Here is an 11553-nt window from a genome sequence, read left to right as displayed (position 1 = left end):
AGGTAAGGAAAGGAATCACAAAGGGTGCCAGGGAAGCAGGAGCTAGGGAAGTAGGCATCATGTCCAAGGCTTGGGCAGCTGGCTGGAAAGAATGGTTTCCTTGGAGTCAGGAAGACCTGAGCTTGAACCCTGCCTCAAACACTTACCAGTTGCTTGACCCTGGCCAAGTCATTTATATCTTTCAGCTTCAGTTTCCTTTTCTGTAAAATAGGAAAATAGTATCACCTACCTTCCAGGGTAGTGGCAAGGACCAAATAATATAGATAACATGTCAATTAGAGTTTGCAAACCTTCACTAACAATAGATGGCATTTATATAGCATTTTAAGGTTTGCACTAATTTACATCTTTTCTCATTTGGTCCTCATAACAACCTGGAGAGGCAGGTGCTACTATGATACCTTAAAGAGCCACATATACATTGGCTGTAGAGAGAATGAAAGATAATTAAAAATGTTGTCATTAATGAGCCAACGTCAACTTGGGTTGAAGTGGATAGACAGCTTGCTCCATCGATATCTTCACGAGATCAAGAGAAATCAAGGAAGGCCACCAGCATCTTGGGTGGACCACTTGTGTTGAACTTCTGGGAGAAGGTGGAAGAGAGGTGCCCAGGATGGACAGGTATGGATTGGATGGGATGGGACGGGCATCCAGGAAGGTGAAGGACTTTGAGCTAATCTAATATGGTGGAATGCAATCCTCTTCTCATCCCAGAACTCATGCCCCTATTGAGATCTCCATTTGGAAGTTCCATCACCAACTCCAATGCAACATATCCCAGATAATTCATTATTTTCCTCCTTAAACCCACTCCTCCTGCAAAATTCCCTATTTCCATGGAGGACACCACCATCCCAGTCACCCAGGCTTGCAACCTCAAAATGGAACTTAGCTCTTCCCCCTCTCTCACTCCCCATAGCCAGCCAGAACTGCCTGTCACTTGTGCACTAGGAGAGGGCAGGCTCTCCCTCCCTGGAGGTCTTCAGGCAGAGGCTGGAAAGCCCTTCCTTCATTGGGTAGATCATAGAAGGAATTCTTTCTCCAGTTTAGCTTGGCCACCGAGATCTCCTTCAGCTCTGCCATTCAGGGCTTCTGCTTCTAATGAAAATGTAATACAGATGCACTCACACCCAGACCAGTTGAGACCAGTCCCACAAATGTGTTCTCCACTTTTATTTGGAGGAAAGGAGAGAAGGTGAAGATACTGGACATCTTAGGGAGAAGAATGAAAGAAGTGGGGGGGCTGGAGGCAATGGAGAATTGTAATTTCACCATTTTTGCCAAAGGCCAGCTTTATTCTGAACCTACCACGAGGGGAGAGAGGCATCACACACACACACACACACACACACACACACACATATATAATGTACATATATATATAATTTTAAGGTTTGCAAAATGTTTTATAGATGTTATCTTATTTGACATTTATGACATCCCTCTGAAGAAGATACTCTTATTTTTTCAAGGGGGGTGGTCTGTCAGCCCACAGTCATCATTTCCTATCCAATACCACAGGTATTGGTGGCACAATGGATAGAGCACTGGTCCTGGAGTCAGGAAGACCTGAGTTCAAATCCAGCCTCAGACATTTACTAGCTGGGCAAGTCACTTAACCCTGTTTGCCTCAGTTTCCTCATCTGTAAAATGAGCTGGAGAAGGAAATGGCAAGCCACTCCAGTATCTTTGCCAAGGAAACCCCAAATGTGGTCACGGAGAGTTGGACGTGACTGAAAGGCCTGAACTACAGAAACAACCAAAACACATAATAACGATATAATATATAGCGATAATAATGAGATTGAGAAAGAGAAGACAGTTCAGTGGCACAATGACTAGAGCACCAGCACCTGGAGACAGGAAGTTGTTGTTGTTGTTCAGTTATGTCCAACTTTCCATGACTCCATTTGGTGTGTTCTTGGCAAAGATACTGCAGTGGTCTGCCATTTCCTTCTCTGGCTCACTTTACAGATGAGGAAACTGAGACAAATCTATCCACTGGGCCACTTAACTGTCCCCTCAGAGTCAGGAAGGCCCAAGTTCAAATCTGGCCTCAGACACTTACTAATATATGACACTGGGCAAGCCACTTAACTTCTATTTGCCTCAGTTTCCCCATATGTAAAATGGGAAAAATAAGAGCACCTCCCAACGTTGTTGTGAGGATAACATGAGATCATATTTGAATATATTTGTATGTCTCTTAGCAGAGTGCCTGGCACATAGTAGATGCTTAATAAATGTTTATTTGCCTCCTTCTTTTCTTCCTACTATGCGCCAGGCATTGGGCTTATTGCTGTGGATACAAAGAAAGGCAAAGATAATCCCTCCCCCCAAGGAGTTCACATTCTAATGAGGGAGACATACAAATGAATATATACAAAAGCAGCTACATACAGGATAAATAGGCAAAAACGAACAGAGGAAAGGTGCTGGAATTGAGAGGGGTTGGGGAAGGCGGCTACCACTCTATCCACTAGACTGCTGCCTCCAACTGTGCCCCCCAAAAAAACCTATTCCCCAAACGCTCCTGTTCATGAGTTGGCCCGGCAGGGGGAGGGGAAGGCGAGCTTGGGAGTTTAAATAGGTTGAGTTGATGTGCATGGCATAATAAAAGTTGGAAGAGGTGGAGGATTTGAAGGCTAAGTGCTACTGGATGACAGGACCAAAGAACTGGGAAGGGCTCTGTGACAGCTGCTAAGGTAATGTTGCAAAATGTAGCCCTTTCACAATAAAGACCAACTTGGGAAATCAGAGGAAGCACCTGTTGAGAGAGGATTGATTGATTGATTGATTTTTATTGGGTAGGGCCAACTGCTACTCTAGACCATGGAAATAGCCTTGTTTGCCTCAGATTAATAAAGGACAGTGTGATGCAGTGAGAAGTAGTCTGGTTTTGAAGTGAGAGGACCTGGGTTCAAATCCCAGCTGTGACACTGCCTGAGTGATCCTGGACAAGCTGGCTCACTTCCTGGGCCTCAGTTTCCTCATCTCCATAATGGGGGAGTGGACTTCTCAGAAGATGGTTTCTGAGGTGCCTTCTAGCTGCAGCTCTGTGATCTTCATCTCCATCAAGGGTTCTCTGTGTTTTTTTTGGTCTCTGTCCCTTCATGTCTCTATTTATAGCCCTCTCTGCCTCTGCTTCTGCCCCAGCCGCCGTGTGTCCACCCTGTGCCCCCTCCGTGCATCTGCCTCTGTATGTCTCTGACAGTGTGCCCCTGTGTGCCTCGGTCTCTCTTGCTTCTGTGTTCTTGCCCGCTCCGGACATCTGCCTCTCCATTCCTTCCCTTCTCCTCTCCGTCTCAGCTGATCTCAGACAGCTGTGGCTCCTGGGGAGATGTGTAAAATCCTGACTAAAATATCCTGAAGGATGAGTCATAGTCACTCAGCACCCATCCATCCATCCTTCAGGAAAGGGGAGGGCAGGTCCAAACTTGTTCTGCTCGGTCTCAGAGGCCAGAACCAGAAGCGACGGGTGGAAGGGGCCAATTTGGGCTCCCCTCGAAGAAAAGGTTCCACATAATTGGCACTGACACAGAGGCAGGGCTGCTCTGAGAGGTCATGGGCTTCTCCACCATGGAGGCCTGTAAGCAGAGGCTATAACCAAACACTAGCTGGTTGGTTGGAATGGGGATTCCTTTGCTGTGTAGATTGGGCAAGAAAGCCACTGGGGGCCTGGCTGACTCACTGTTCTGTGATTCTGGATGAGCGGGGGTCCTAGGACCTCACTGTCTGGACTCATCCTTCTGCTTGCCTGCTGCTTACCCCGCTGCGGGTGCCTTCTCTCCCCTCCCTTCCCCCCAGCTCACCTTCGTGTGTCTTCTTCACCCACTGGAATGGAAGCCCCTTAAGGACAAGGACAGACTTGCTTTCATATATTTGTATCACTGGTGTTTAGCACAGCGCCTAACGCAGAATAAGTACTAACATCCAGGAACCTCTTAGAGCAGGAAGGAACCTCAGAGGTCAATGTATATAAATAGGGAAACTGAGACCCCCAAAAGTGAGATGACTTGCTCAAGGCACAAATAGCAGAGGCAGGATTCAGAAGACTCCAAATCTAGTCTTCTTTCCTTGATACCTCATCATCCCGTCATCAGCAAACATTAATTAAGCACCTACTGTGTGCACTGGGGTAGGCAAGATGATTGTTGTTGAATCATATCAGTCACGTCCAACTTTTCCTGACCCCATTTGAAGTTTTCTTGGCAAAGTTACTGGAGCAGGTTTCCATTTCCTTCTCCAATTCCCTTTAGAGATGAGGAAACCGAGGCACACAGGGTTAAGTGACTTGTCCAGGGTCACATAGCTAGTAAGTGTCTGCAGCCAGATTTGAACTCATGAAAATGAGTGTTCTCTATCTACTTCACTACCCAGCTGCCCACTAGGCAAGAGTCAAATGTCTGAGCACTTTCATAATGGCAGGACCTAAGTCCGGGCAGAAGAGGGCATCCTTGGGATCACCTGGGAGCCAGACCACAACAAATGTGTTTCAGTGTCTGGGGGTTCCCTGTCTTCCCTGACAAGTTCCATTTTGAGCAGGGGCTTCATGGGGCAAATGAGATGGCAGTGAGAAATACGCTCTGTCTAAGAAACCAGATAACCTAAGGAGAAGACACAGGTGTGCAAATACACGTGTGTGCCCCCCCCACACACACACACACATTCCTCACTATCCAATAGCCATGTTTCTGAACCGTTTCATATAAACTAAATATTTATCCTTTGAATCCTGGCTCTTAGGGAGTGCCCTGTGTGGTCATTCAGTCATCAGCCAATAAGCATTTATTAGGCACCTTGCTGGCACTGTGCTGAGGTCTGAGGATACAAAATCACAGACAGTCACTTATTAATTGCTTGCTGGGAATGGAGTAAAGTTTAAATGGGATATGGCATTTGCCTCTTTAGTGGTTGGTGGAATAGGGAGCTAAGACACAAACTATACTATATGACGTGATGTGCTAAGCGTGTCAGAGGCATACAAAAGAGACTGCTTTATAAGGTTTTGGGGTAGGCTGTTCTTACCACCAGGGGAGAATCAAGGGAAACTGCCTGGAGGAGGTAGCATCTGAGATGGAATTTAAAGAATGGGTGTTTCAAGGGGAAGGAAAAGGGAAGAAGCTTTTATTAAGCACCTACTATGTGCCAGGCATTTGTGAAGCCCTTTACTATCTATTATCTCATGTAATTTAGCAAGTGAAAAGAGGAAGGAAAGGCAGTCCCTGCTTAGGGAGCTGTATGAGTGAAGAAATGGGACATTAAAGGATGAAAGTTCCTCAAGAGTCTGGACTTCTCTCCCTAGATAACAGATGTCTCCAAAGCTTGTTGACCAGGAGAGCAACGTGACGGGATCTCATAGCCCCATTGGTTTGGATTTGGAAGTGACCTTCTAGGTCAGGTGTTCTTAAGCTGGAATAGGTGAATTTGTGGGGTCTTTAAAATACTTTGATATTTTTAAATTCCAATATAATTGGTTTCCTTTGTAGGCCTATAAATTTTTTTATGCATTTACAAACATTATTCTGAGAAAGGTCCATGGGCTTCACTAGATAACCAAAAGGCTAAGAATTCCCTGGCCTAGATCATCGAGGAGGAGCTAGGTGGTACCACAGTGTATATCCTGCTGGGCCTGGAGTCAGGAAGAGTCATCTTCTGGCAAGCCACTTAACCCTTTTGCCTCAGTTTCCTCATTTGTAAAATGAGTTGGAGAAGGAAATGGCAAACTACTCCCATATCTTTGCCAAGAAAATCCTAAAATGGGGTCCTGAAGAGCTAGTCATGACTAAACAAAAGATAATCTATTCTTCCCTCTTTGTTTTACAAATGAGGAAAATGAGGCCCAGTGTAGTAGAACAGAAATGGGATTTGAGCTTGGCCCCTTTGACTCCAAATCCATCTGGTTTTCTACTGAAATATGAACCTGGGCAGAGCAAGGTGAAGGATGGAGTGGAGGGGAAAGAGGGTGATATCAGGGAGAACTGGAAGGAGGCCCCTGTCATAGTCTGGGCAGATTTGCTCTCTATGGCCCCATAGGTCAGGATTAGAGCAGTGGGTGGGAGTCCCCGGAAGTTGGATGTCAGCTCCCTGGAAGAAAAGAGCTTTCTCACCATTTGCTGCTGTCCAACAATAGAACTGGCTGAGTTACCGAGTTTTCTGTCACTGAAGGTGTTGATTCTGTAGAGGACGTTGTCCCCGGCTGTCCCCAGTGCCTAGAATGCATTCCCACATCACCGCCACTCAAGGGAACCCAGAGCCATCCCTTCAGGGCTGAGTTCAGCTGACAGCCCCCAGGAGGGCCAGGGCCTGATTAGGCCAGTTATTTGTGCACCCCAGCCCCAGCCCCCACCCCCATCACTGTGTATTTTTGAAATCTGTATCCTGCATTGACTCTGCTGCGAACCAAATGTCTCCCCTCCCGGAGGAGTTAGTATTTTTGCATTTGTATCCCCAGCACCTGGTGCACATTAAGCATAGAACACAATCCCTGCTTCCCAAATACTCCTCACCCTTTTATCTTATATTTTATTTATTTGATTAGTTGGATGTTTATTTGTGTGCAGGTTGTATCACCTAGTAGAATGTAAGTTCCTTAAGGGCAGGGACTGTTTCTGTTTATCTCTTTGGTGCCTAGCCCCGTGCCTCAAACATAATTTGTTCAGTAGCGGGGTTTTTTTTTTCAGTTGTATCCAACTCTTCGTCACCCATTTTGGGGTTTTCTTGGCAAAGACACTGGAGTGGTTTGCCATTTCCTTCTCCAGTTCATTTGACAGAGGAGGAAACCGAGACAAGCAAGGTTAAGTGACTTGCCCACGGTCACACAGGTAATAAGCGTCTGAGGCTGGATTTGAACTCAGATCCTCCCAATTCCAGGGCTGGCACTCTACGAACTATGGCACCACCCAACTGCCCCTCAAGCACAATAAGGTGTTTGTCGAATGAATAAACATTACAGGCATTCAGAGGAGGAGAAGTTGATGGTTCTTGATGAGGTGGCCAGGCAGGTATCACAGAGGGGGTACAGTCTAGGGAGCAGGTTGGGCTTTGAAGGCTAGGTAGAGTTTGGGAGGGCAGAAGAGAGGAGGGAGGAGCTTCTGATAGGAAGAAGAGGCAGAAAAGGAAAACAAAAGCTTTGGGAAGCTGAGTTGTTGGAAATGAAGATGGAGACGTAAGTTTGGGCTAGGTCCTGAAGAGCCTTGAATGCCAAACTAAAGAATATGATCTTGGTCTTATGGGTAATAGTGAGCCAAAGGATGTTGTTGGTCATGGGAGGTGTATGATAAAACATATAACTGACTTTTATATAGTACATTATATAAAGCCCTTTATATACAGGAGCTCACCTGATCTTTCCCATAACCCTGTGGGGGTGCAGCAGGTCACATGCTAGAGTTAGAATCAGAAAGACCTGAGTTTGACTCCTGTCTCATAAACTCACTATCTGAGTGATCCTGGGCAATCATTGACCTCTCTTAGCCTCAGTTTCCTCATCTGTAAAATGGCGATAATAGTGGCATCTACCTCCAGGGGTCTTCATGAGGCTCAGTGCCTGAAGCACCATAATTAGCTGTTATTATTATCCCCATTTTACAGAAGGGGTCCTGAAGAAAGGCAACAGTTTCATTAGGAAGAGCGACGCATTTAGAGTCACAGGACTTAGGGTTTGAATCCTGCCTATTTGCTCCCTGGATGACCCTGGGCAAGTCCCTTTGCCTCTCAGTACCTCAGTTTCCTCATCTGTAAAATGAAGAGGTTAGACCCAGTGGCCTCTAACGTTGCTTCTAGATGGGTGATCTTTTCAAAGAAAAGAAGGAAGGCAGGAGTCAAGGATGGCTTAAGATCACACCTGGGGAACAAGGAGGATGTAGGAAGTCAGCAAGAGGGGTTTGTTTAGGGAGGGGGGGGGACCTCCAGAAAAGCCAACTTCAGTGTTCAGAGGGGCCTTAGCTGTCATTTAATTCAGACTCTCCATTGTGCCAAGGGAGAAACCGAGGCCCAGAGAGGTGGATACACTTCCCAAGGCCACACAGCCTCTCAGTAAAGGAAGTGTGGCCTAGAGCCGAGGTCTTTGACTCCCGGTCAGCACTGTTTCCACCTCAACTCAATACTACTCCCTGAGGAAGAGTTTGGTTTTAGATCATTCTGGGGGGCATTTTCAATCTTGGGCGTAAAACGTTCAGGAATACGGGACTAGAGATGAGGAAGATGGAGTCATCTGTATGGAGGTTGGAACTCTAAGAGACTGATCCTTACACAACAGTTAAAATGTTTGTACTACCATGTCGCTATAGTATATAATACATAATTAGATAATATTATGTACAATTATATATAATGTAATACATATGTATGTACATATACAGTGTATATATGTGTGTGTGCGTGTGCATGCACATGTTACGTTCCCATCTGGGTGCAGCATGCTAACGCTGAGGAAGGGAAAGGACCTTAGAGATCGTCCCTCCAAAGAAACCTCGGTAACTCCATATGGATAGGGGATGAGAGAGAGAGGAGCTGATGAAGGAGGCAGAGAAGGCTTAGTCAGAGAGCTCGGAGGAGAACCAGGACATTGTAGCCAGAGGAGGAGAGAATGTCAGGAAGGAGGCGTTGGTTGATGGCCGCAGCAGATCAATGCCACAGAGGGGCAGAGGATGAAGACTGAGAAAGGACCCTGGCATAAGGAGATGGTTAATGAATGACCTTGGAAAGAGCGGGCTGAGGAAGCCAGACTGCAGGGTAGGGAGTGGCGCAGAGAGGAAGCTATTCTTGACCACAGTGGTGCAGAGATTTCCCCGGTATGGGCAGGGAGGCAGGGGGTGAGAGGAAGGACAGAGGTAGGATGGAATGGGGAGGATGCTGAGCGTGGAAGCGGGTGCTTTGAGGGGTGTGGGGCAGGGGAGGCACGGCCCCGTGTGCTAGAGGCTGAGGGGAGTGGGGGATCTTGGCATGTTCCCTTCAGGAGCCCAGGGAGGACAGCCTGGGGTCCTATGCTTAGGCTATGGCTCCCCTGGGGGGTGGAGGAAGGGAAGCCCTTAGTGGGAAGAAAAGAGTTTCCGTAAACTTTAAGGTGGAATAGGGGGATGCAGATGGGGAAGGAGACCTAGATTTGGAGTTAGAGGGCCTAGGTTCAAATCCTGGCTCTGCCCTTTACTTCACTTGTGGTCTTGGACGAGTCATTTTGCCTGTAACTTCTGGGCCTCAGTTTCCTCAGCTGTAAAATGAGGGAGTTGATGAGGGACTAGATGACCACAAAGGTCTCCTCCATCTCTTATGAACTCAAAATCCTTGGCATCAGGACTGAAGTATTGGTCTTGGAGGCAGGAAAACCTGGGTTCAAATCCCACCCCAGATACTTGCTAGCCCTATGACCTTGAACAAGTCACTATGTCTCAGCCCTCCTCATCTGTAAAATGGGAATAATAATGGCACCTACCTTAACGAGATTACTGTGAGGTAATCTGCAGAAAGTGTTTCACAAGCTTTGAAGGCCTCTAGCGATGTCAACATTTGCTGTATGGACAGAGTGGCCACCCAGCTAGGGGTTTGTCGGGCACTATCCCCAGGAGCCCAGGCCATGGAGCCTCCTCCATTGTCTGGGGGCCCAGAGCGTGGCTGTTTTCTCCCCTTGGAAAGGAGCCTGCAGGGCCCCAGCCCGTTCCTAGGGACAGTCCCAGAAGGAATGCCCCTGTTGGATCTTCCTGGAGCAGGGGGATGGGGGAACCCCTGATTTGCCAGAGGGGGGCACCTCCCGTGGAGGTGAGCCCCAGAAACCCCCATCGCCCTCCACATTCCTTTCCTCCTTCCTTTGAAGGGAGAGTTCACTTCAGGTTGAGATGTGCAAGAACCACTCCACAGGGGAAATGTCAGGCAGGAGCCTTGTGCCTCCGTCAGTCCCGTTTAGAAGGGTAGGGAGAAAGGGAAAAACACGAACTCTGCTAATCCTGGTCTCCTCTCTTCCAGCGTCTCGCCCCGGCTGGCCTAATGCCCTGCACTTGCCTGGCCCTTCCTGGTGGGGCTCCCCAGCGGCCAGCCATGACCTTGCCCTGAGCCAGCCCCGCCCCTGTGGCTGACGGGGCGGGGCTGCTGGGCGGAGGGGCTCCCCTTGGGAGGGTCAGGGTCATGGCCTCTCTAGACCTGCCTTATCGCTGCCCCCGTTGTGGGGAGCACAAGCGTTTCCGGAGTCTGTCCTCCCTCCGAGCTCACCTGGAGTACAGCCACACCTACGAGACCCTCTACATCCTCTCTAAGACCAATAGTATCTGTGACGCAGCCGCCGCCGCGGCCGCTGCCGTCTTCCCTCTGGCACCCGATCCCACCGCCATGTTGGCCGTGCCTGGTGCGCGCCGGGATGTCTTTGAGAGCACATCCTTCCAAGGCAAAGAGCAGGGGGTGGGACCCCCGGCCCAGACCGCCCATCACCTGCACCACCACCACCACCACCCCCCTCTCGCTCGATTCCCAGGAGACCTGGTCCCTGCAGGAGTCTCCTGTGAGGACCTGGGCGAGCCCAGCCTCGTGCCCACCACAACCCGCTATGCCCTGCGGGAGATCGAGATCCCACTGGGTGAACTGTTTGCCCGGAAATCAGTGGCCTCTTCAGCATCATCCACGCCACCCCCTGGCTCTGGCCCGGGCCCTGGCCCCAGCCAAGCCTCGGCCTCCCCAGCCTCTCCATCCCCAGCTGACATGGCCTATGAAGAAGGCCTGGCCCGGCTAAAGATCCGGGCCCTAGAGAAACTGGAAGTGGACAAGCGACTAGAACGTCTGAGTGAGGAGGTGGAGCAGAAGATCGCAGGGCAGGTGGGCCGGCTGCAGGCGGAGCTAGAAAGGAAGGCGGCGGAGCTGGAGAAGGCCCGGCAGGAGAGCGCCCGGCTTGGCCGGGAAAAGGAGGAGCTGGAGGAGCGAGCCACGGAGCTCTCCCGCCAGGTGGACGTCAGCGTGGAGCTGCTGGCCTCGCTGAAGCAGGACCTGGTGCGCAAGGAGCAGGAGCTGACCAGGAAGCAACAGTGAGTGAGCCCAGCCCCGAGCGCTCTAGCGCGCAGGGCCGACAGCATGCAGCCTGCCTCTGGGTGACTGCATGGGCCCCGTGCCTCCTCAGAGATGTGGAGGGGCTCAGAGTGGGGCCGGAGCTAACGAGATTGACAAGTCTGCCCATTGACAGCGTTGTGCCAAGGCTAGGGGCACAGAGAAAGGCAAGAACGGTCCCTGCCCGCACGGACCTCCCAGTCCAATGGGAGCAGGCGACATGCCAACCTCCGGGTACATACGAGATATAAACAGCACGGGTGGAGAAGGCATTAGCAGGCCTCTTGCAGAGCACGGGAGCTGAGAAAGGGTGATGTGCTGGAAAGAGAGCTGGGTTCAAATCCTGCCTCTGACACATTCTGGCTGTGATGTTGATGCTCTCAAGGTGCCAGGCAGTGCCCGTAAGGCCACATGTTGCCACATTTCTCCCTGCCTGGCAGGGAGAAATCCATGGCCTAGACTGAATAGCAAGACTTGCCCCAGGGTTTGAGAAATTGATTTCTCAAGAACAAGATGGGGGAGAAA

At 49.5% G+C, this 11553-nt stretch overlaps 1 protein-coding gene across 1 annotated transcript in view; it reads left to right on the top strand.

The window, feature by feature from the left end:
- The first annotated feature begins 10122 nt into the window (after positions 1-10122).
- FBXO41 (F-box protein 41) overlaps positions 10123-11553 on the top strand; it is a 25861-nt gene continuing 24430 nt past the window's right edge. Inside the window, exon 1 of the mRNA XM_027840030.1 lies at positions 10123-11009. Coding sequence (XP_027695831.1) covers positions 10123-11009 — 887 coding nt within the window. The remainder of the gene's footprint in view (positions 11010-11553) is intronic.

Source organism: Vombatus ursinus, unplaced genomic scaffold (assembly GCF_900497805.2).
Source record: "Vombatus ursinus unplaced genomic scaffold, bare-nosed wombat genome assembly UNPS02014837.1, whole genome shotgun sequence".
Classification (NCBI taxonomy): Eukaryota; Metazoa; Chordata; class Mammalia; order Diprotodontia; family Vombatidae; genus Vombatus; species Vombatus ursinus.
This window is presented reverse-complemented; position numbering and strand designations above follow the sequence as displayed.